Source organism: Podarcis bocagei (genome assembly GCF_964188305.1).
Source record: "Podarcis bocagei genome assembly, chromosome: 5".
Taxonomy (NCBI): domain Eukaryota; kingdom Metazoa; phylum Chordata; class Lepidosauria; order Squamata; family Lacertidae; genus Podarcis; species Podarcis bocagei.
In genome coordinates, this window is record NC_138129.1 from 51,367,307 (window position 1) to 51,390,898 (window position 23,592).

At 46.8% G+C, this 23,592-nt stretch overlaps 3 protein-coding genes across 8 annotated transcripts; 1 reads left to right on the forward strand and 2 right to left on the reverse strand.

Moving 5' to 3' along the window:
• Nucleotides 1-387: 387 nt before the first annotated feature.
• LOC308587488 (zona pellucida-binding protein 2-like) lies at nt 388-8,900 on the reverse strand. 4 transcript variants are annotated; one of them, XM_081195134.1, is made up of 10 exons: nt 8,806-8,900; nt 7,337-7,417; nt 6,699-6,812; nt 5,565-5,702; nt 5,007-5,219; nt 4,462-4,562; nt 3,866-4,040; nt 2,829-2,999; nt 1,782-1,860; nt 388-875 (listed from the first exon to the last, which is right to left on the reverse strand). In XM_081195134.1, the coding sequence occupies exons 3-10, from the start codon at nt 6,763-6,765 to the stop codon at nt 416-418; spliced, it is 1,404 nt and encodes a 467-aa protein (XP_081051260.1). In that variant the 5' UTR covers nt 6,766-6,812; nt 7,337-7,417; nt 8,806-8,900; the 3' UTR covers nt 388-415. The 4 variants fall into 4 exon arrangements, with proteins under 4 accessions (XP_081051260.1, XP_081051257.1, XP_081051258.1 ...); XM_081195131.1 differs by lacking the exon at nt 8,806-8,900 and adding an exon at nt 8,603-8,799; XM_081195132.1 differs by lacking the exons at nt 5,565-5,702; nt 8,806-8,900 and adding an exon at nt 8,603-8,799.
• On the forward strand, nt 8,879-13,364 carry SNAPC2 (small nuclear RNA activating complex polypeptide 2). 3 transcript variants are annotated; one of them, XM_081195139.1, is made up of 7 exons: nt 8,899-9,032; nt 9,128-9,308; nt 9,690-9,803; nt 9,891-9,959; nt 10,202-10,472; nt 11,436-11,555; nt 13,171-13,364. In XM_081195139.1, exons 2-7 carry the CDS (start codon nt 9,132-9,134, stop codon nt 13,188-13,190), a joined length of 771 nt encoding a protein of 256 aa, XP_081051265.1. In that variant the 5' UTR covers nt 8,899-9,032; nt 9,128-9,131; the 3' UTR covers nt 13,191-13,364. The 3 variants fall into 3 exon arrangements, with proteins under 3 accessions (XP_081051264.1, XP_081051265.1, XP_081051263.1); XM_081195138.1 differs by lacking the exon at nt 13,171-13,364 and having other exon boundaries at nt 8,879-8,982; nt 11,436-13,032; XM_081195137.1 differs by lacking the exon at nt 13,171-13,364 and having other exon boundaries at nt 11,436-13,032.
• On the reverse strand, nt 13,292-23,572 carry PIF1 (PIF1 5'-to-3' DNA helicase). Its single transcript, XM_081195148.1, is given in 13 exon segments — nt 13,292-13,415; nt 14,191-14,382; nt 14,908-15,053; nt 15,385-15,472; nt 16,617-16,723; nt 17,220-17,359; nt 17,832-17,938; nt 18,019-18,133; nt 18,789-18,942; nt 19,031-19,156; nt 19,532-19,646; nt 22,759-22,791; nt 22,794-23,572. Coding segments are annotated over 13 exon segments (1,929 nt in total). The 5' UTR covers nt 23,346-23,572; the 3' UTR covers nt 13,292-13,361.
• Nucleotides 23,573-23,592: the final 20 nt, after the last annotated feature.

The window sequence follows — 23,592 nt, forward strand, 5'->3', positions numbered from 1 at the left end:
TATTGACATCTTCTCGGTTAGGTAATAGCCAGAAGCATAAAACAATTACTGCAGGATTTGCTGCTTCATTTGTGGTGCTGTTAGGTTAGAGACTTCAGCCGCTTCACTGCAGTTGCTTGCCCAGTCTGAGCATAACCCTCCATGCCCTCTAGAAATTAAAGATTAGCTCAGTTTCCTTTCAGGCCGCTCACTTCCAACACTGGTTTTGTTAGGAGACTGGGGTGCAGTGTGTTATGGCTAGGGATGAAGAAGTTTTCAGTTCTCCCATGATCTTCTAGATGCAGAACCCAACTCAAGAAAATAGGAGGCCTTGTAGGGCCCAGACCTTGAGGAAGGGAACAAGTGGTTAGTATTATCAGCAACCTTTAAGAACATGTGAAGCAGGTCTGTTTGTTGGACATGAATTTACTGGGAGTCATGTACTTTCAAAATCTGAGACAGGTGAGGATGATGGGAACACAACATTTTCAATAACAGGCTGCTCTTCTAGCTCAAAAAGGGGTGGCAAAATAGCCCCACCTGGCTCTTCCTCTGGATTGGGAGGAGTTGGAAACATGACACCTTCTTGGTCAGGATTCTCCAAAGTGGGAGAAGGCAACAGGGGAGAGTCATCTTTGTAAGGATTCTCCAAAGTGATAGAAGGCAACAAGGGGGAGTCATCTTTTTCAGCATTCTCCAAAGTGGGAGAAGGCAACAGGGGAGAGTCATCTTTGTCAGGATTCTCCAAAGTGATAGAAGGCAACAGGGGAGAGTCATCTTTTGGGGAGTCCGGAACAGCAAGGACTGTGACTTCTTTTTCCAGCTTGGTCTCGCCATCACCTTTAGGAAAAGAATCCTGTTTCTTCTTCCTTCTATGACGGAAGTACCACCAGCAGCTGCACAGAGACAGGGAATCTTTATAACCATAAGGCATGTGGATCTTAGTAGGCACCCCTCCCATACAGCTCTGGTTGCCCAGAACCCCACGAGCAAAATACAGGGAGGGACACATATAAGGAATATGGAAGCCAGATTCATAGGAAAGTGGTAACATCCCCCTTGCCCAAGAACTCTGTTGGGTTAGGGCAGGGGTAGGCAACCCAAGGCCCGTGGGCCGGGTGCAGCCCAATCGCCTTCTCAATCCGGCCCGCGGACAGTCTGGGAATCAGCGTGTTTTTACATGAGTAGAATGTGTCCTTTTATTTAAAATGCATCTCTGGGTTATTTGTGGGGCCTACCTGGTGTTTTTACATGAGTGGAGTGTGTGCTTTTATTTAAAAATGCATCTCTGGGTTTTTTGTGGGGCATAGGATTTCATTCATTATTATTTTTTTCAAAATATAGTCCGGCCAACCACATGGTCTGAAGGACGGTGGACTGGCCCATGGCTGAAAAAGGTTGCTAACCCCTGGGTTAGGGTATGCTGGTTGGGGTATCTTGGCCAGGATCAGGTGGTGGTTACTGAAAAGTGATAATAATCAAATTGTAGAAAGGCATGTGGGGAAACTATGAAAGGGGGCTGTATTCAGAGGAAGGGCAAAGGTGGAATGAAAGCAATACCTGTTTGGTGCACTCTAGTCCCAGAAGCCAGGAAAGTAGAGAACTGGTGGTGCAGATATATGATCCCGTAGTGGAGGCATTCCCTAGGCACCCCACCCCCAATTATCTGTGATAACTGGTTGCACAGGCACTGCCATTTCTTGGGACCCTGCCCTCACTTAATGACCAGCCACACATCTCTTTGGCCCACCAAATTTTACAGAAGTGGGCTTAGACAGGAAAGAAGAAAACCCAGAACTCACAGCACAATGATACAGAGGCAAGTAAGCAGCAGGACGACAAAGATCACCAACAGAGCAGGAAACCCATGTGTTGGAGGGACTGCGTGGAAAGAGACACAGATCACTCAAGAGTGCCAGTTCTCCTCAGCACCCAGAGCCAAGCTGCCTATCCAGCAGCAGCACCTGCCTCTATTAAGTTAAACAGGAGGTGAGCTTAAGTATCACAGTGGAAAAAAAGGCCAAAGGGAAATAGACAGCCAGTATAAACAAACACTGTTTGGACCAAATTCACACATGCGCAGAACTGTTCCCTCACTAGATGCTCGTATATATGGTTGCAGTCTAGGAGCGCTGTTTCTTAGGTACCTAAGAACACAAGAAAAGCCTTGCTAGATCAGGCCAAAGGACCACCTCCTTCAGCATCTTGTTCTCACTGAGGTCTGCAGGAAGCCTGCAAGCAGGACATGAGTGCAACAGCCAATAGTGGAGGTGGAACATAGCCATCTGAAGATAAATCTGTCTTTGGATTTAACATACAGGTTTGAGGGGGCATTAAGTATACAGAGCATCACCTTAGGGAAGATGGATAATTAACACGATCACAGGAGGTGAAATTTAACTCTCCTGTTGTGAGTCTTGTGGTAAGAATTTACTTCTACATCACTTTGTCTGTTACCCAGGTGAGGGGCCACCTTTTAAATAAAACACAGAACCAAGGAAACTAATTCAAGTCCAGCATCCAGGACTGAAGTAAATCCCTCCTCTGGAGCTAATATTTCCATTGGGAAGAAATTCCCCTTTGCAGCAAATCTTCCCAACTTCAGAGGAGGGATTTTTTTCAGGACTGTGGCAAGGAAAGTGTTAAAATCCCCCCCTTCACCCCCTACAATCATGATACTTATCAGCCCCAGCCACACAGCTGATGCTATGTGCATTTTTTAAAACCTTGAACATATTTTACGTTGCATCTAGCTTGACTCTCAGCATGCTAAATCCAAGAACCAGTGCTGGAAAATCCAGAGAGGTCTCTCAGGAAGCCCTTCCTCATGTCTCCCACCTGATACATACCTTCTGGGCTCATGCATTCCGCAGCTGTTCTGGCAGCAGGGTGCAAGGTTGACCCGTTGTGGTAGCACTGAATGCACACAGTTGCCCCATAGCGCAGGCTGTATGTTCCGTTTGGGCAGGGAACACAATTTCCAGCTGCAGACACACTATATGTTCCAGGAGGGCACGCGGCTGTCAAGCAAAATGGCAGATAAAGGCATGGAGGGGGGAGCGAAATGAGCAGAGCCTGAAATATAGACAGCACACAGGTTTCATTCCTCCATCAGCTAAGCTGGAGGGGTGGGGAGGGATTAGGGAGAGAGGGATTTCAAAGCTGGCCGCATACCATGTGAGCCCTACCCAAGGGGCATCGTTTTTCAATTGTGCTCCTCAAAGGAGTTGTGGAGAAGGTGTCTCTTCCTGGAGTCGAGGGAGTCATGCTTAGCGCAATGTGTTAAACAGGTGGACAAAATAGCTCTGACTGGATGGAATTACAGATCGGATCCAAGGGCTGTGTACACACCATGCATTTAAAGCATGTGACTTACCCAAAAAAATATTGGGAACTGTAGTTTGTTAAGGTTGCTGAGAAATATAGCTCCACGAGGGGTGAAAACTAAAGTGTACACAGCCCAAGGGCACCTGGCAGAGCTACAGTGAAACTCTAGAACAGTCTTTCCTAACCTTGGGTCTCCAGCTGTTTTCAGATGACAGTTCCCATCATCCCTGACCACTGGTCTTGCTAGCTAGGGATGATGGGAGTTGCAGTCCAAAAACAGCTGGAGACCCAAGGTTGGGAAACACTGCTCTAGAGGAAGGGAAGGTAGAGAGAAGAGAGCCATTACAAACCCAGTGCTCTCCAGATGTTTTGGGGCTGGTGGGAGTTGTGTTCCAAAACATCTGGAAGGCACTGGGTTTGCAAAGGCTGGGGTGACAGCTAAGAACAAATGTGGCGAGAGGCTTCCCAGTGGCATGAACAAACACTGCAGCCTATGGGACCAGAGGCAGCGTCTGAGGAGGGATGAGGCAGCAGCTCATGGATCACCTGCTCCACTCACTACAGCAGTCGGGACAGCGTGCCTGTAGCTCCGGGGTCTGTCCATAACCTTCCAGGCATGTTCCACCCTCCAGGAAGTTGACAAAGGTGTTGACGAAGGAGGTGCGGGAGGTGGGCGCCTCTCCCAAGGGGAAACGTTTGTTGTTCTCCATGAATATGGTTATTGCTTCCTCGGCCTGTAGGGAGATGCATAGGGTGGTTCAAGAGTGGGGGAAGGAAGACTGGGAGGTCTGCTTTTTGTTATTGATCTGTTTTTCTGAAAAAGGAAGGAAAACAGGATTGCAGGGAAAACAGAGAAGTATAAGAATCTGACGACAGGGTCATCACAAGAGTGAATGAACAAAATGTGGCAATTCCATTGTAAATGCCTAGAATGCAAGCACCCATTGTTTCTTCGAAATATGCATAACCATGCGATTCTTGCTTGTATTGTCTCAAAGTAAATAACCCCAGTCATTCCATGTGCAGCGATGCACATTAGCCTTGTTCCGGAAGATAAAAGACATGGTTTCCCTTTGCAGCTCAGCAACATATGTAGGTACAAAGCCCCAGCAAACTTATTTCCTGGTAGGGGAGAGATGAGGTTTGGTGACGTACCTGCTGCAGATTGCTCAAGACAGCTCCATTATAACAATCAAATTCCAGTGCATCAGCCTTGGGGGAGCAGAACTTATCCCAGCCCTTCCCAAAAGGAGATACTAGAAAACAATGACAAATATGTTACGGTCCCTTTGCCAATAGGCTCGCTCTTCCATCTGTACACACAGAGTCCAAACCCTCATTCCAGGATATGGCAAAACAGATCCACTATATGATGCCTGCAGTTAATTATGTTAATTCAACTTAGCGCAATCCTCCAGATCATGATACATATCCATTGCCACCCTTGCTGCTTAAGAAATGTTCCTCCGGCCAATCCAAGGGAATGTACCTTTACCCAAAATCTGTCTGTTCTCAGCAAAGACACACACTGAGGCTACACTTACTTCTGGTGTTTTCAGTAGGCAGTCCTAGCTGGTGAAATCCTGCCTTTCTGCACGAGCCTCTCCTGCTCCAAACTTCACTTCCTCCCCAAACTGTGACTGAACCCAGCCAACCTGACTGCCATCCTCTAGAAACACCCTGAATTTCTTGGTTCTGACCTTCAAGCTCTACCTGGAAGTTGAACTCATCCAAGGGTTTCTCCATGGTGGGGAAGCAGCTGATGGCGCCAAGCAGAAGTTCACAGTGGAGGTGGTGCACCACCTCGCTCAGATGCTCCCGCAGGGTCTTCAGGAACCCGTGCGTCAATTCCTCATCGCAAGAGTTGCACTGAAAAAGCAGTAGGACGTGCAGCTCTGCACGTATGTGGTAGCCTGGGGAAAGAGGCAGAGGAAGGGGAATCTGGAAGGCAGCTTCTCCTACAAAAACAGGAGCTCAAAAGACGGCAAAAGTCACATCTTCCACATCATGTCCACTATGAAGAAGTTAAAGAGGATGGAAAGAAATTGTAAACACCTAAGAAAGACAGTGGATCCTTAGGAGAACAGAGAGAAACCACCTATGTTTGGCCACAGCGTCTGGCCACAGGCCAAAATTTCTCCCATTATATGTCCCCCCCCTCCACTAGCTTCCTCCTGGTTCCAGCCAATCACCCATCTAGTCAAATAGTTCAGTCCCCTTTGTTTCACTATCCTTCAAGACATCTGGAATCCACTCACCCACCACTGTGTGATAGAAAGTTTTAGCATGGAGCTGGCCATCCGTGGTGTAGGAGACTGTGCAGACATACAGTCCACTGTCATCAGTATGAAAATCATGCAGAGTCAGGGAAGCATCACCACTGAGAGGATGGGTTCCTGAAAGTAGAGGGCAGAATCAGCCTAAGGAGAACAATGTTCTGTTACAACCAGCTTAGGCACCAATACTGAGGTCAAGAGAAACCCCCTGTCTTTTAATACTTCTATAGCTTCATGTGGCTCTCGGCTCATTGGTACATGGATGCATCGAGAGAGTCTAATTATTTTCTGCTGCCCTTATGCCATGAAATACCTTTCTGGAATCCTGACATTCTACACCGTATTTTCTTATTATAGGAACCATGCACTGGGTAGCTTAGATTGGCAGGTACAATTAGTCAATATTTTGTGACATGCTGATACTATTTTACAACCAAGTTTTGGGTTTGGAAAAGCAAGTTGTCTCACAGCTTGCTTCAGTCGTAACTTTTAAGTAACAGGAACCTTAAAAAGCTGACCTCTGGGTCAATTTCATTTCCAGTAGTTCTGATGTTTTTGCCAATATGCCTGTTGTGAAGAATAATCTCTCCAGACTTTAATTTGGGTGGTCAGTTTCAGGTCAACTTGGTTTCACATCTGGGAAACTTAACAGTTGCATCAATGTGTTTGCAAGTTACCTTTTCATGCATCTTCAAGCCTCACCCCAAGCAGGGATTGAACTGGTATAAGAGATAAAGATGGGCTCCTTAATGAAATCCACAGGGCCTAATCCCCACACACTCCAAATTTAGCCACCTAATGGCCTCTCTGTAGCATTAGGAGGAGGAGTGACATAACATGGGCTCTTGCCCAAGGCACAAGGACACAGAGGGCATAGGCAAGACTAAACTAATTCTCAACATAAAATGCTTGGGAAATATTTATCTTGGGTGCTAAAGTTCAAATCAGTCTGAGGTGCAAAAAAATCTCTGTTGCTGATCATTCTAGAAAAAACATTGGTAGCCCTGGGACACCAACAGGTGCCTTTTCCCAAGTAATCCATCCTCTTCTTTCCCTCACACATCTGTCCCTGACATCTACTGAAAGATCCTAGAGTCCCAAGCAATAAGGCCTAACCTTCATTTTCCAGGCTCCAGTTGTAGGTGGGATTCATACCAATCACAACATCCATCTCTGAAGACATGCAGGGGATAGTAAATTCCTTGGCACCAATGTGGACAAAGATGGTGTCTGAAAAAACAGGCAGATATAGTGGTTTGCACGTCTGACTAGAACCAAGAAGACCTAGGTTCAAATCCTCCCTTGGCCATGAAGCTCCCTAGATGACCCTGAGCCAGCCACTACCTCTCAGCCTAATCTGCCTCATAGGGTTGCCATGAAGATAAATGGAAGGTGGAAGAGCTGTGTACTCTGTCTTGGGCTTTTTACTAAATTTTTACTAAATTTAGTAAATAACGAATAAATCAGAATCAATTTGGCATTGGTGATAGGGCAATGGGAAAACAAGGTTCTTGGTTGGGCTTTGTGTTAATGGGCTCAAATCATCTAATGATCATCTATCGCTTGGCTAGCTCAGGTGGCCAGAGCGCAGTGCCAAGGCCATGGATTCAAGGCACAGATCAGATGGCCACTGAAGATGGATGAAACAAGGCCACAGTGGATTGAGCTGATCAGATGATGTCCCCATTTATTGCTTGTGCATTTTACTTAGTGCAGTGTCAGCTAAATGGAACTGATCTTTATTACATTCTCACCAATCTCTCCAGCTGTCTTTCTAACACGTGCCAGTCCTGCAGGAGTTCCATTGTCAGACAAGTCAAGGTGAAGTCCACAGCCTGAAAAGGAGCAGACTTCAGCATGGTGCCTCCTTTGGAAAGTATCATTAGACTTGTCTGCTGTATCTGTGTGTTCATAAAACGGTAGTTCCCAGCTTCATGGTACATTGTGCGGTCTGAAACCCACCCCAGAGCTCCTGTGTTTTGACCAGGGAGAGTCGGAAGTTAAATTGGGATATACTGGAAATCCCCAGATGACAGAGTATTTCCACAACAGCAAGTAAAACTGATATATATAGTGGACGCTTGGGTTGCGAACGTGATCCGTGCAGGAGGCACGTTCACAACCCGCAGCGTTCGCAACTCACAGTGCCGCGTCTGCGCACACGTGGGTTGCAATTTGGCACTTCTGTGCATGCGCAAAGCATGATTTAGTGTTTCTGCACATGTGCGAGTGCTGAGATACAGCTGACTGTATCTGCCATTGGTGACTTTATAGAAATCACTTATCTCTCAGCCTCAGTGTTCCTCACCTGGAAAGTAGGCAGCAATATTAACACCATACCCAAGAGGAAGCCCTAGTAAATTCAACAGGACTTCCTTCTAAGTACACATGGGATTGCATTAATGGCTGCCGCTGGCCAGTTTTAGAATTCTGTGTTAAAATCCCTAAACTGCAGTAACTTAGATGTTGAATTATTAATTATATATTTATTTTTTGATGAAGTTATTGTTACAATACATTTTCATTTGTGTATATAGTTTATTCCAGTGTTTGGTTTGTGGGGTGGAACAGGTAATTCTGCCTGCTGAACCACCCTTTTCCATGGGGTGCCAATCCTGTTCCCACCGCCACCTTTGTACAATGTGGCTCTGTACTGTCCACCCACCCCAGCCAGGATCTTGCTCCTGACACCATTTGGTAGACCTCAGGAGGATAGCAATATACAAAGTCAGTTTCAGAAGTCTCAAATTGAACTTCACGATTCAGCTCTCTAGCTCCATGAAGGAGCCATTTTGGGCCAGAATATTGTGTTTTTGAGCTGCCTGCGAGGCGATTCCATCCGTTTTTGAGGGCAGATTCGAATGTTAATTGAATTAATAAACTCGTATAACAGGCGGGCGTTTAGGAGACCGTGCCCTTGGCTCTTTTCACAAGCGACTGCAGCTCTGATGTGCTACCACCACATCCTCGAGGAGACACCCGGTTGCAGCCTAGCCCCTCGACAGCACCCTTCTCCGTACCGGGCCCATCACACAGCAATAGGACTAGGATCCCCAAAGCGACGCCGGCCGACCAGCAAGACATGTAGCCAGACTTAAGGGCGATCTGTCCCATTCTAGAGCCCCCCGTGAGAACGGGGGGGTCTCAGGAATCCCTGCAAGAGCCATGCGGTTGCTACGCAGCCTAGAGCTCCTTCGTGACGTCGAGGCGTTCTAGAACCCACCTCCGCCACCGTCCCAGCGGAAGACGCTGCTAAGGTTGCTTTCGCCTCTGATAGTTTCTGGTCCTCGGCGGCCCCCGTCGGCGCGTTTTTATACGTCATCCGATTGCGACAACCTGGAAGCAACGGCTTTTCGCAAACTAGGCGGCGTTGTGTTTGAGGACTGAGGACTACCGAAAGGTAACGAGCAGCGTTGTGTCGCCTTAGAAGCCAGGAACGGGTGGCTAGAGGTGAGGGGCTAAAGAGAATAGGTGCTGGGCGGGTGGCAATTGACACCCCTGGGCGTGTTTTAGGTTCTTAGCTTTATATTGTTTTCTCTTCTCAGCGCCATGAAGCCGCCTTCCAGGCAGCGTTCAGCCCCTGCTCGCTACAGGACGGCCCCCACGAGCCAGGCTTGGACGGACCCAGAAAAGCGACGCCTTCTTCGGGCCTTGAGAGCTCACGGCCAGGGTCCGCTGCGGCCCGAGCTGTTGAAGAAATACCTGCCTTCGAGGGATGAAGAAGAGGTGGGTTGAGGCGTGGCCACGTGGTGGAGGGCAGGATTCGAACTTGGCCGGGCTGTGAGCTTCCTAACAACCCCACGAGTTGGCGGACTGATGACCAGCATGCAGGGTTTGGAGACGAGCACTCTATCTCTGGTCAGCCACGAGAGCTAGGTGGCCTTGGCAGATAAATCATAAGGGATGACATGGGAGGATGAATTGGGAGAGGACCTATTCTCCTTTTTTAATCCTCTACACATTCATATTGGCAAATCCTAGTTAAAGGGGAGTAATTGCAAACTTTCTGCCTTGAAGAAATGCTCAGTTTTTATGTCTTCAGAAAGATAGATACTGTCTTTCCCAAAACATTCCATGTATGTCCCCTAAGTTGTGCTGCTCTTGCAGATCATGGCATTTGTGGAGCACCTGAAAGAGCGTGTGGCAAAGGAAGCAGTCAAGGAACAATATCAGTATCGCCAGCGTAAACAGAAGGATGCTCCTATTCCAGCACCTATTGAGGTATGAGAGTTTTAAAAGTGTAGATAATGTGATATGGCACAACATAAGCTAAGGGCTATTCACACAACTGACACTTCCTTTTTTTAGATATGGACAGAGTTAGCTGAGAAATTGACAGGTCCCCTTGAGGATGCTGTGGCAACTGCTTTTTCCCAGGTAACCTTTTCCATGATCTTAATAAGATAGATATTGTTCTTGGTGTAGTAATTTAAGATATCTGTATGTCTCCATCTGACAAAATGTCTCTGAAATACATGGCTCTGTCCTGGTTCTCTTGGTTCTTGTATAACTTTTCAGACAGATTTAATGCTGGGAAATGTATTTGGTTTACTAGAGAACCCCTGACTACTTGGCATACAAAGTCCATACTTGATTGTGACTTTTTCTCTACTCATTAGGTTTGGACAATTGCATCTACTGAGCCACTCACCTTGCTCCATTCCGTGCCTCCAAAGTCAGTGGTGATAAAGAATTCTCAATGTTCATCCCAAAATCTTCATAGTGAGAGTAGGAAATCTGATGAAGAATCTCATGAACCAACTGTATCATCAAATGTAGAGGAAATAGCCCCTGCAGAAAACAATGGGTTCCATGTGGACTTTGAAAAGATCTACAAGTACCTTTCTGTGATCTCACGTGGCTGTAAGGCACCTGAACTCCCACCATGTGGTAAGTCGGCATTTGTGTTGGACCAAGATGAATTAAAATAACAGGCAGCTACTGGAAGAAATGTTTTGCACTGGAATGTGACTCCAGGTAACCAAGACATCTATTACAGCATGCCTACTGTATTATTGGTGCCAGGCAAAAACATTTCTCCTTATGGAAACTGCCTTATTGAGTTTTATTTGCAATCATTCCATCCCTTCCTTTTTATTCTGTTGCTTTTTCTTTATTGTGCCATTTTTGTCATCGGCTGTGGAGTTCTATTTCAGCTGAAGGGCTGGACACTAAATCTTAAAAACACTTCCCAGAAATGGAGCATCCCCTAGGACTGGAAACACTATGTGTCCTGCCAAAAACTGTACTCCTTCTGCCAAAACTTCCAACATATTTAGTGCTACTAAAAGCAACAACCACCTTGCTGGGCATAGTTGGGTAACCTTTGAGGTTACTGTTGTGGATGATGGGTGGGATTTGAGGGACTAAGGAAAACATTTCAGAAGGGAATTGTTTGTTATGTTTCTCCCCACCCCCCAGTGAAAATATGAGTGGCCCGTGAGCGTGGAGACAGGTAGAGTTTTCCTAGGTGAGAGGAAAACTCACCTAAAGCTTGGCAGGGGGTTGGACTCGATGGCCCTTGTGGTCTCTTCCAACTCTGATTCTATGATTCTATGAAGCAGCAACTTGTCATATAATGTAAAACAGATAAAAGGTTCTCATCAGATTTCCAGTTTTTAAAATAAAACTTCTTATATAGAAAGTTATCCTTAACCTCTAAGACGTAATTGTTAAAAATCTAAAATAGCTGTTAATGTGAGAAAATTTACTACTTCATTTGTTACACATGTTGGAGGCAGGGTGAAGTTTCAGAATCTGTAACTGGAGAGCAGGAGATAAAAAAATCCTGCCTATGTTTCTGCCAAAGTGAGTGTAGCCACTCTCCTCATACATTTTGCTTGCTTTCTGCAGAGTCAGCTGTGGTCCTAGATTTGCTACTGTCACTGCCAGAAGAGCTGGGCTTTCTGGACTTTAAGAAGCTGAAGAGTCACATGCACAAATGTTACACAGAGTTGAACACCCACTACACAGGTGAAAGAAGCAGAATGAAAGAGGGCAACCAGCCTGTAAAGAATAATGGGGAGCTATTTCCGCATGTGCAGCCAGCTACAAGTGGCTTACCACAACAGGAGGAGAGTAGTAGTTCTCCTACCACTTCCAAAGATAATGCAACTTCTGCCTCTGCCATGGACTGGAAGACTCTGGGTATCTGCCCTTTGAATCCATTCTTGTTTCCTTTAGCTATCCTTGCACGTAAAGAAGAAAGCTTTGACTGAGGGAACTGGATTCTGTGCTGCCCAGTAATGAACTATGTCCTCTCATAACATGTGTGGGAAGACTAAACAAGCTTGCTGAGCTTTCCTTAGCCATGATCCCCCTCATCGCAGCATCGGGGTTAAGCAGCCTGACCTGCTCTTTTACACCTTGGCTCATGAGTATGATACTTGTTTTGTATTACACTGAAGTCTGGTCTTACTACTCCATGACAGCTGCTAGATCTTGTTTGGCCAGTTGCTATGTAGCAGCTCAGAGATGGCCTTGAGTGTTAATCTTGACCTTGGTCTACAGATCATTGTGGTTAGTAAAATAAGTGATGATGAATATCATTCCTGAGTCACAGAATAGTCAAATTATTTTGTAATAACCATTTTTTTAAAAAAAAATATGGACTACAAAAATATCAGTTGCAAAGCTGTAATAATCTCATATTACTTGCCAAGTGCCTTTTGCCTTCTACCTGTAACATGCTCACCAGGGGTTACCTTCAATACGGTTTGAGGAGCTATAGAAGCCATGAAGGCTTTAACTGAAATAAACTAGGCAAAGTTAACTTATAACATGCTTAGGAATGTTACTGTTGAGCAATGCTTGATGATGCAGTATATCTTCTTGGAAGAAATGCCCCCCATCTACCACTAACACAATACTGAACTGTTATAGTTGTAGGCACTGAAGAATGCAAAGATGAAGTTACTATGTTATAGCATAGAAGCATAAATGCTACAGCAGCCTGTGTCAAAACGTAAACCCTCCATGTAGCATTAGTACTTATTTTATTAAGGAGGTATTAGTATGGATATACTTGGACTCATAACAGCTCATAGCAGTATTTGCCATAAACTGGTGGGACTGGGGAAAGAAAGCATACTTTGTAACATAACATAACTAGCACCTTAAGTAATTATTACTTCAAACATAGATTAAATGTACTTCTCAAAATCTGGATTTTAACTGAACCATGTTAACTTGGGAAGGAGTTCCTAGCTCCTAAATTGGCAACATGCATATATAGTTTAACAAATTACTACAATTTAGCATCTTTGCTTTATTTATTTTATTTGAAGAGGCCTCTGTAGAGAATGTAAGTAACAGGCAGGTCCTAGAAGACTAGTGTGCCATCTTTGTAAACTCAGACTCTTGGCATGTCGTACACGCATTATGTGCTGCACTGAGAGCAGCAATTTCATTCACTTTTATGTCCTTTAAAAATAAAGTGCATTCTTTATTATTCAGTGTGTCAAACTCTTGCCATAGGTACAATACTGTCAATGCTGATGTTTGAATTAAAAGACTTCTTGAAGGTATTATAGCAGAACATCTTACTTCCGTCCTAATAACAGTTTTTGGTTAAAAAATTGACTTTTAGGTTCATCTCTTGAACTATGATAGTCTGTGGAAAATGTTTCCAGGATGATGTTCTAATGCTAGAAAACAGAATGATCCTGGAAGCTGCAGTGCAGAAAATCCATGAGCTGAGCTGATTCTCCATGGAAGAAGTTTCCCACTTAGTGGTGTAGATTCAATAAAAGTACAAGGAGCAATAAAAGTATGTCAAGTTCAGGCAGCTTCTTCATTTTCTTTATTAGCTTGAATAGAGGAGTGCAGCAAAGCCTAAAGAACAAAAGTAACAAATTATACACAGCTACTCACACTTTGTATGATCCCCCAGGGGTGGAGGAAGGGGTGTGTGGTGGGGGTGGGCCGCCCCAGGTTTCACCACTGAGGGGGGGTGACAAAATACAGGGCGGCACTCACCGCGGGGCCCACAGCGCGTCTGAGCCACGCGTGTCTCCTGGGAGTGACACAATGACTTGGGCGCCCGCAGGCTCCACACTGCCCCAAACAGTCCACCCGATGCCTCTCCCTCAGCTGTAGGGCGGCTGAGTGGGAGAAGGCAGGCAGACTCCTCTGAGGCCCCACTGCCCCGGCTTGGGTGGCCCTGCCCCTGGGCACAGGGCATGTGTGCCTCCCCAGGTGCCCAATCAGCTTGCTCTGCCACTGTGATCCCCTGGGGGACATTTCTGCCATATGGAAGGAAGGGGCAAGGATTCACTATGACCTTCCACTACTTTTTTCTTTAATAAAGTATGAGCTTGTAACAGTATATTCTTCTTTGGAGAGGGAAATGTAGGGAAGATACATTTTGCAATTAGGGCTGCAGACAGATAATTGCTCAAGAGCGTTGTGTCTATTTCAGGGTTACAGCGGAATGGTGGCCAGATATCCCTAATTCACAATGCCATTAGTCACCTGTGGCCCTTGTTCCAGGCTCCTATATTGCCCTTCCTTTCTCCCACCCTCCTCCCTTTGCAGTTTATACAACACAAAATCAGAATGTCTAAGTTGCAGATGGTTATGGTAGCCTAGGGGCAGATTATCACTTTACCTGGGTTAGAAATTTTTCTCTCTTCAAGTGCTTGTAGAACTGCAACACGTATGGATTGGCTCTCACTACCTTGGGATCAAAATCCAGAACACGAAGACCTGCAAGGCTACGTGCTCGAGAAAGTGCTACATAAGCCTGGCCAAATTCAAAAACACGAGCCAAGGAAATCTCAACGCAGTCCAGAGACATACCCTAGTAAAAGAGAAAAAGTCAGGAAGCAGATACTCCCTAGTTATTCTGATAAGTATGTGCACCCCCAGTACAGTAAAGTACCTATATATTTTATGTATGATGCTTGATTCCGCAAAATGGGTACCAGGCAAATAGGAAGAACTAACACTGCTGAACAACATTTCCACAGTTCCCTCACCCTTTATAATTTTGTTTGCAGGGTGGTGTGATTTTCCAGTGTTTCTAGAACATCCACATGTTGCAAGGAAAACAGCTTGAGTTTGATTGATGTACAGGATTGGTCCGCCTAGATTCCACTAACTTATAATTAATCGCGGGGGGGGGGGCAAGACAAATGAGCAGATTCTTACAGATCCTGCATAGATGTGGGGCCCAACTGGTAACATCCCAGAACCATAGTAACTTTGGTGGGAGCTTTAGTACAGATAAACCTAGATAAACACAAGTTCCTTACAGACATCCCATTATGGACCATTTTTACTGTCTTGATTTCTTGTACAGAATATCACACAATGTATCACTAACCTGGCTCTTGTGGATGGAAATGGCCCAGGCAAGTTTCAGTGGCAGCTGCTGGCGACTCAGATAAATTCCTGCTGGTCCCTTTAAAACCCATCGTTCCAACCCAACAACATTAGTGACGCCACACAGAAATCTCACTTTCGGTAGCCCTGTAGAAAGAGAGCCAAGTCAGAACTTTGATCTCCTATGCCCAGGAGTCAGGGCCAGGTAACCTCCCAAATATCTATTGTCTTTAAGGAGATACTGCAAGGCAGCCTAGAACTCATCCACTTGAGTTCTTGCAAATGGGACGCCAATAGAATAGCAGCTCATGTACAAAAAACTGGATGGCAAAGAACAGCAACTATGTCTCAAAAAATCCTCCACCTCTGGCACAGTGCAGAGGCACCCACCCAAGTTTCATTGTGAATCTAGAAGAGTTCAGACACAGTCCGAAGAACACCCAGTCATGGGTGATAAGTGCATCTGTCAGAAACTAACCTTTTCCTTCTGTTTCAAATCCAATCACAACTCCGCGAGCCCCATTCACAAGACCTTGGGACACATCAAGATTCTTAGTAAGCATCACCTAGTGAAAGAATGTGAAAATTACTAATGAAGAAAAACATCCTAGCTTTCACCTGTCCGGTCAGTCGACTTTATTGTACATAGTCAGCATTAACAGTAGAGTCTCAAGAACTGCCACTGAAAACAAACTAGAATGTCCCCACCCTGTTCCTCGGGTAGGGAAAGCCTCATACTTGTTTGGATGTTATTGATTGTATACACTTATCCTGCTTTTCAAGAAGGCAGCACACAAGGTAGATAACCAAACGAACAGTCAAATATTAAATACATACATATGAGACCAGAAAAAAACCCAGTAATCCATCTAATAAAGTGAATAATGTGTTGAAAATGGTAACTGGTCTCAGTTAAACTTTAATATTACAATACAATCACAGTTAAACAGCATCACAGATTTGCCACCCATATTTAATAGCTGGGTGCAGCTCTTAAAAGTCAAGGACTCTATGGCATTTGGCATGGCCTGACTTCCCAGTTTTAAGGTTTAAAAGTTATCGAAAGCAGTGCACAACCAGCTCAAAGAAAGCAAATGGCAGCCACTAGGGTCCATAAGAGTATCATTTCACTCAGCTGATACTCTAGGTTCTGTCATGTAAAGATCTGTCCAACCTAGCCATGGCAGTGCAGGTAACAATTCCTGAGAAGCTATAATCAGTGCTAGCCAGCCACGCATTTGTAAGAGAGAAATCAGTATTAATAGAATGCAAGGAGTAATTGAATTGCTCAGCAGGTGAAATACTGAGCACATATAAATAGATTGCAGATGTGTCCAAGCCTATAGCTCTGACATTCCAAGCTACAGTCAACAATTACCTGTAAGTGCCACCATGACTCCCTCAGACAAACTATATAATAGATATTTGTTATAGAAACCATTCATTTTACAATTACTCTGCTTGCCTGCTCCTGTAAGATCCAGCCAGCATTGGCCTGTAACACTTTATGCTGTCATATTCTGCATCAAGAGGACTCCAGTATCCTAGGGTTGGGGACCCCTTTTGTGAGACCCCATGGGAAAGGTGAAGAATACAGGACTGTGGCACTAGTGTGAGAAGCAGATAGCATAAAAACCTTTCCCCCCCCCCACAAAAAAGCAAAATTCCATTGCCTACTAAAGAACCGCCTCTCGCTTGGGCAATGCTCACCTGGGCACCTTGCTTAAGTTCAATGTTGCTGCTTACGGGACACTGTGCATCAAGAGTTTTCACCAGTAAAGGGTCACTATCCACTGCCTTGAAGGACCTTCGTTCTCCTAGAAGACAGACAAGATGTAAAAAACTTGCATCCCTCCTGCCTGATATGTTTTGAAAGGGTTACTCCCCAATAGCTGAGCTGCATGAAGGGGGCTCTGTTTCATCCTTCCACAGCCCTAGGTGTTGTGAGCTCCAAGTATTAGGCTCTGCACACTATTCTGAAAGCATAATTCTGTAGAATTCCAGACAATACATATCATAATATGTTTCCCATTTCTGCAGATATCAGCAACAGAAGAAAATATTATAAATAAATAAATGTGTCCTTGTATTCACCTATCGAAAACTGGTGGCAAGAATATCAGGCCTGGAAAACTTAACTATTGGTGTCAGTAGGATGTACTGCCTAATTTTATAATGGTCTTATGTTGTTTTATTCAGGAAGAAGAGGGGCAGGGCAAGTTCTCAAGTGTTGGTTCCCAGCTCTTAGCTGAAAGTCTGTCTCTAAAAGGAAAGGGCTACTTGTCACAGTTGAAGTCATTGCAGCATTCTCACCAGGCAACTCATCCAGCCTTCTAGCATTTGTGAGCTCCACATCATCCTTGTGGGTGCACAACCGGGTAGCCAAGATTCCATCTCTCTCCACCCGATGGGTAGCTGTTAGTGTTAGCTGTCTGGTAACCTCCTCTGTGCATCTGAATGGGGACAATTAAAATTAAGAAGACATTTGTATCTAATGAGAAACATTGAAGACCAAGAAAAACTATCAAGCTTGCTACTATGCCCATTCAAATTACTTTCCATGAGAACACGAGGCCGTAACCAGCACCAAAACATGGAGATCAACTCTGTGCATTGCTAGCATGTGAGCGAGGATGCTTGCAGGTGAAGGAATACCCCAGCAAACCCGGCACCTCTAAATTCCCCATTCCTCCAAACCCAGTGTCTCCCAGCATTTCTCCATGGTTCCTCAAAGAGTACTTGACCCAAATTTCAAACAGTGCAATGAGTTTAAAGGAAGTATTGGAGCAGGCCAGCCAACTTGACAGAAGCAGCTATATCAGCATTCAAATGTTTAGTAATGTCTCTCTAGACATAGGACTTCCATCCCCAAGAGATTAGAATCTCCCCAGCCAGATATTCTGCTGGGGGAGGATGGCATCTCACCTGCCCAGGCGGACAGTATGCAGAAGAGAAATGAAGTCCCTGTCAGTCTGCCTTCGCACCTCTGTCAGCTCCATGTTCAGGTGGATACACTTGCGCCAGCTCTTTGCCTGTGAAGGAAACCTTTTGATCAAACTATAGCTCAGCCTGTGACAAGAGCATGCAGTGACAAAGAGCAACAGCAGCACACCTGGAAACAGAACCTGGGCTGCTCGGAGGATTTGCTGACAGGAGGCAGCTGCAAGAAGTCTCCACATACGATGAGTTGGATTCCTCCAAATGGATCCTCACATTTCCTGACAGCTCTACCAAAAGAGAATGGAGACACCTTCAGGGAGCATATTTTATTCTGGTCCAAGAGAAAAGAAATGCAATGTCCTAGACCAAGGATGGGAAGCCTGTGGCCCTCCAGATGTTGTTCTACTGTAGTCCCCAAGATGCCTGGCTGTTGGTCATGCTGCTTGGGACTGGTGGGAATTGTAATCCAATTGCATCTGGAAGATTCCCTGTTCCTGTTTCCCTTGCAACACTTACACATGCTCTGCATACGCTAAGACAGAGTAACAAATATAATTCAGTTCTGCTTCTCTCTGTGGCTGCAAACCCCCTTCTAGGACCACATTATACTTAAGGAGTCATATTAGAACTATGGTGCATGGACAGGAGCATGGGAAACAGACAGGACTGAAGCACAGAGATGGCAATGCTGACTGGTGGCTCTGGGTGGGCACTGGCCACAGCGTTACCAAAACTAGATGCGGGACTGAAGAGAATACATAGGCAAAGCTGTGAGTGTGAGACTGTTTGCTGCAGAATTGCATCAAGTGCCTGCTTAGTCAGAACTTTAAAACAACTATGCAATGTTTTGTCTTCTGCCCTATTAATACCCTCCCCAAAGCCATGTACACACAGGATTAATGCAAGTGCAGCAATATCCCCCAAAAGGAAGGCTCCACCCACCTAGCTACTGCCTCCAGTTTATCAAAGAAATCCCCCTCCACCATAGAGATTTCATCTATGATCAGATGGCGGCTGTTCAGCCATTGCTGCCGAATTCCGGGTCTCTGAGCCAGCTCAATGCACTGATGTAGGGAGGCCTTTCCGGACCCAATACCTATCAAAGGAGAGGGGAAAGAGTATATCAGCAGTAACCCATCACTAGGCCCATTTCCGCTTCCCTCCTTTCCCAGGATCCCAGTTACCTGCAAAGGCATGGAGAGTAGTGCCACCAATCTGACATGCTGCCACCCCTGTGCTGGCTGTGGCGTAAGTGCTGTTTGGAGGCAGCGAGGCCATGATCTTTTTCAGCAGGTAGGATTTCCCAGTCCCTACAGAGAGAGCCCTTGTATTTAGAGTCACACAATCTAAATTTCAGTTTTACAATTATTCCAGCACCATTCATACTTTCCTCCAAAGTGGAACCATTTACATGGCAAGAGGCAGGTGTAAAACTTGATCAGTTTTAGAAGTGACACCTAGATTGTAAATCAAAGTCGACTCAATGGTATCTGCCTCTCATAAATCTCCACCTGCCCCATGCCACTACCCCAAAAAAGGGAGACATCAGAATCACCAACTTTACATACCTTAAATTCCAGGTTTGTTCAGTCTAGAAGGAATGTGAGATTCCCACCATAGTAGATGAAGCCACTACAACCTCTAACCTGCAAACACATAGACCCTCCTTGACCCTCTTCTCTCACCAGCACTGCCTGTGAAGAAAACATTCTTCCCACTCAGCACTGCATTCAACACCATTGACTGTTCCTGGGAGAGTTTTGCTTGGGAGCACATGGACCAAGTCTTCTTCACCTGCTGCTGAAAAGAGCACAGAAACCTGCCTTATGTTGAGTCAGACCGGTGGCTCATCTTGTTCAGTACTGTATCCACTGATTGGGAGCAGCTTCAGACAGGGGTGTTTTTTTAGCCCCATCTGGAGATTATGTGGGTTGAGCCTAGAACATTCTGCCTGCATAACAGAACTTAATACATTCCCCAAAAGGCAAACTCCTCTGAATCCAAAGTGCTCATGAGAGCTTTCCATCCCATCTCTCTTGATTACAGCAGCCAGAGAGGAGAATGCCTCTCTTATCCAGAGGGATAGTTCTTTGAATTTCAATTGGACCAAAGAAGCCTTACGTTCAAATAGAATAATAATTTGACCTTGCCCATACTACTTTGGAGGTTCTGCTCAGGTATCTGCCAGTAAGACCAGCATGCATTGGAGGAAGGGCCTACTCTGTGGTGGCCTCAGTTATGGAACTTGCTAAGTGAGTTTCTGAAGTGCTTAAGGAGTGCATGAATCTGTCACTTTGCATAACCACAACTTCAGCATCTGGGATTAGCAGGTGAGTATGTCCACTTCTCAGAAACTAGCCACCACTCTTATGCCAAGGATGGGGAACCTCTGGGTATCCTTGGACTCCAACTCCCAGAAATCCCAGCTAGCACTGCCAAAACAGGGGTGATGGGGGTTGGAGTCCAACAAGAGCTGGACGGCCAGAGATCCTTTTATTATGGGCAGATCCAACTCCCAGCTAGCTCATGCTTTTCGGCAGAAGCGACTCACCTGTTTCCCATCGATGGACTCACTCCGGATCCGCTTCAGAGACGCGCAGCGTAAGGGCTGACCTTTCCGCGGGGTGCTTGTCACGCATAGGCGCCGACTCAATGGGGCTTGAGGGGGCCCGAGCCCCCTCAAAAATTCGTTTGGGGGGGCTCAGCCCCCCCAATAATCTCGGGCGGCGGTGGGCGCGTCCGCGGCTTTTATAGGGCGCCCGGCGCGCACCAGCTCGATAACGGGCACCGGCGCGGCGGGGGGCGCCGGGCCGGGGGAGTGGGGCGGCCGGCCTGTCTCCTTGGCAACCCCATTGAGCAGCGCCGGCTCCCCCGGGAGGGCCATCCCCCCCGCGCCGCCGATCGCCAACACCGCCGACGCTGTGGCTGCCCGAGCCCGAGCCCGAGCCCGAGCCCGAGCCCGAGCCTGAGCCCGACCCGGAGCCCGAGCCCGAGCCCAAGCCCGTCAGTCAGTCAGTCAGGAAGGAAGGAAGGAAGGAGAAATGGGGAGGGAGACGAGGGAGGAAAATTGCGCGCAGGGTGAAGAAAGGAGAAGGGCGAACGAGACGAGCTTCCAACCCAAAAAAGGGCTGGAAGACTGGGAGGATGCAGGATCGGGAAAGAAAGCGACGCCTTCCCCGCCCGCGACGTCGCCCGCTTGTCATTGGCAGCGCAGCGGGCGCCCAGAGGGGCTGGGCACCGGCGCAGGGCCGCTCCGCAGCCGCGGAGGACAGCTGCGCGGCTAGCAAGGTGTGCCGCGTAGAGCGCGGCCCTTGTGTGGCCCGGTGGCCAGGCAAGCTCGGGCGGGGACCCCCATGCGAATCTAAGACGGGAGAAGAGGGCAGAGCAAAGGGGGTCCCTTCCCCAACCTCCGGCTCTGAGACTTCCCTGCGCCCCAGAAAAGCGAAAGGATTTTCTCTTCTTCTTTTTTTTATAAATATTTTATTAAGTTTTCAAATACAAAGTTAGAAACATACACTGAAGAAAAAAGTAAAAGAACAAGAAAAAGAAAAAAAGAAAAAGAAGAAAAGAAAACCAACCATTCAACACATTTTTTATATAACTAACTGGACTTCCTCGCATCTCCCTTACCCTGCATTCTTTATAATAAAGATATCAGCAAATTATTACCTTGTTTCGTACCTTATTTTGTACTTTTCAAATACTATACCTCTAAATTTAACATACTTTTCATCAGTTACTTATATCTTAAATTAAACATAGTATACCTTAGATTTTGACCTTTTCTTACTTAAAATATAATTTCCTGTTTCCCAAATCTAATTGCTGAAGCTATAGTTTCCGAATCGTGTAAATTTTTAACATTCATACAACTTATATTGTTTTTGTAAATAGTCCTTAAATTTTTTCCAGTCCTCTTCCGTTGTTTCTTCTCCCAAATCTCGGATTCTGCCAGTCATTTCAGCCAGTTCCATGTAGTCCATCAATTGCGTCTGCCACTCTTCCAGTGTGGGCAAATCTTGTGTCTTCCAATATTTTGCGATAAGTATTCTTGCTGCTGTAGTTGCATACATAAAGAAAGTTCTATCCTTCTTTAACACTTTCTGGCCAACAATGCCCAAGAGGAAGGCCTCTGGTTTCTTGGGAAAGGTATACTTAAATACCTTTTTTAACTCATTATAGATCATTTCCCAGAAGGCCTTTACTTTTGGACAAGTCCACCAGAGGTGAAAGAATGTCCCTTCAGCCTCCTTACATTTCCAACATTTATTATCAGACAGGTGATATATTTTTGCAAGCTTGACTGGGGTCATGTACCACCTATAAATCATTTTCATAATATTTTCCTTCAAGGCATTACATGCCGTGAATTTCATTCCGGTGGTCCATAACCTTTCCCAGTCCTCAAACATGATGTTATACCCAATATCCTGAGCCCATTTTATCATGGCTGATTTGACTGTCTCATCCTGAGTGATTTTCTCTTCAACCTGCCCTCCATCCTCTTGCAGAAAACTCTTTGCCCTGCCCTGCCCGTATCTCGTTTTTGCTTTTTAATTCCACACACGCACCCTTCGGACTTCGTGGCAATCGGGCGCGCGGGTGCGTTTCCTAAGAGAGTGAGGACCCCCGCCTCCTCCCCACCTGCTCCCTCGCCAGCCAGCCAGCCGCGCGCCCTAGCCGGAGAGCCCCGGCCGTCCCCGTAGCGCAATTGGCTGGATCTCCCTTCAGCAGGCCGTGCTCACAACTCGGCCCAGGGACCCCCAGCAGCGGATCTCCGGCTCAGCTGAAGAATCCGGCAACAAGCCCCCTCCTCCCCAATCGCTCCGCCGAAATACGCTCCAAAACCCCCCAGATAGGCCGCCGGCCGCCAAGTCTAGTGGCGCCCTGAGCGAGGGTCTCTCCCCAACACCGCCACCTCGAACTGCGTTCTCCCGGCTACCCGAGCGAACCAGCGGCAGGACCCCGGTATGGGCCCCCCCAATATTTTTTATAAGTCGGCGCCCCTGTTGTCACGTCAGTCAGAGCCAGCCGGGCGCTCGCCTGCTGCAAGTCGCGAGTCTGCACCGGGCTCACCGTGTCGAACGTCCGCGGTCGGCTAGCGAGAAGCCGCGTTCGCTCGGCCACAGGCTTGGTCCCCCGCTGGGCGGCTGCGTGCTTGATGCGCAGCGTGTGGACGAAGCGGCGCAGCCGATCCGGAGGACAATTAGAGAGCAGCAGCTGCACGTGATTGTGGTTTGCACCGAGCTGCACCGAGCTCTTCCCCTCCTTCACGAAGCGTGTGAACAGCCGCACTTCACCTCGCCGCAAGGGGAAGTTCTGGGGGCGCCCCGGACCGGCGGCGCTGGCCACTTGCAGAACCAGCTCCTGGAACTCGTCCCGGCCCAGCGTGACCCAAGCATCGCGGAGAAGCACACGATTCGGGGCTGCTGCAGCACCCAGGTGCTCGATCGCTACGGTGCAGCGAACCCGACCATCCGCTTCGGAGCCTGGTTGCATCCCGTCCGACTGAAAACGAGGAGGCAACGCAGAAGTCGAGACCAGCTAAAATGTCTGTACTAAAAAGACGCCGACTTCTTGCTGCCTTTCCCTTTCGCGTTGATTTCCGCAGCCACTTATTTCTCCCATGTATCTAAGTAACTCTTCCAGCCGTGCCTTAGCTCCTGTCGCAAGCGGATTCAAACCTTTAACGGGGGTCGCAGCAGCCAATCAGCGCTGCGGGAGATTTAACTCCTCGGCCAATGAA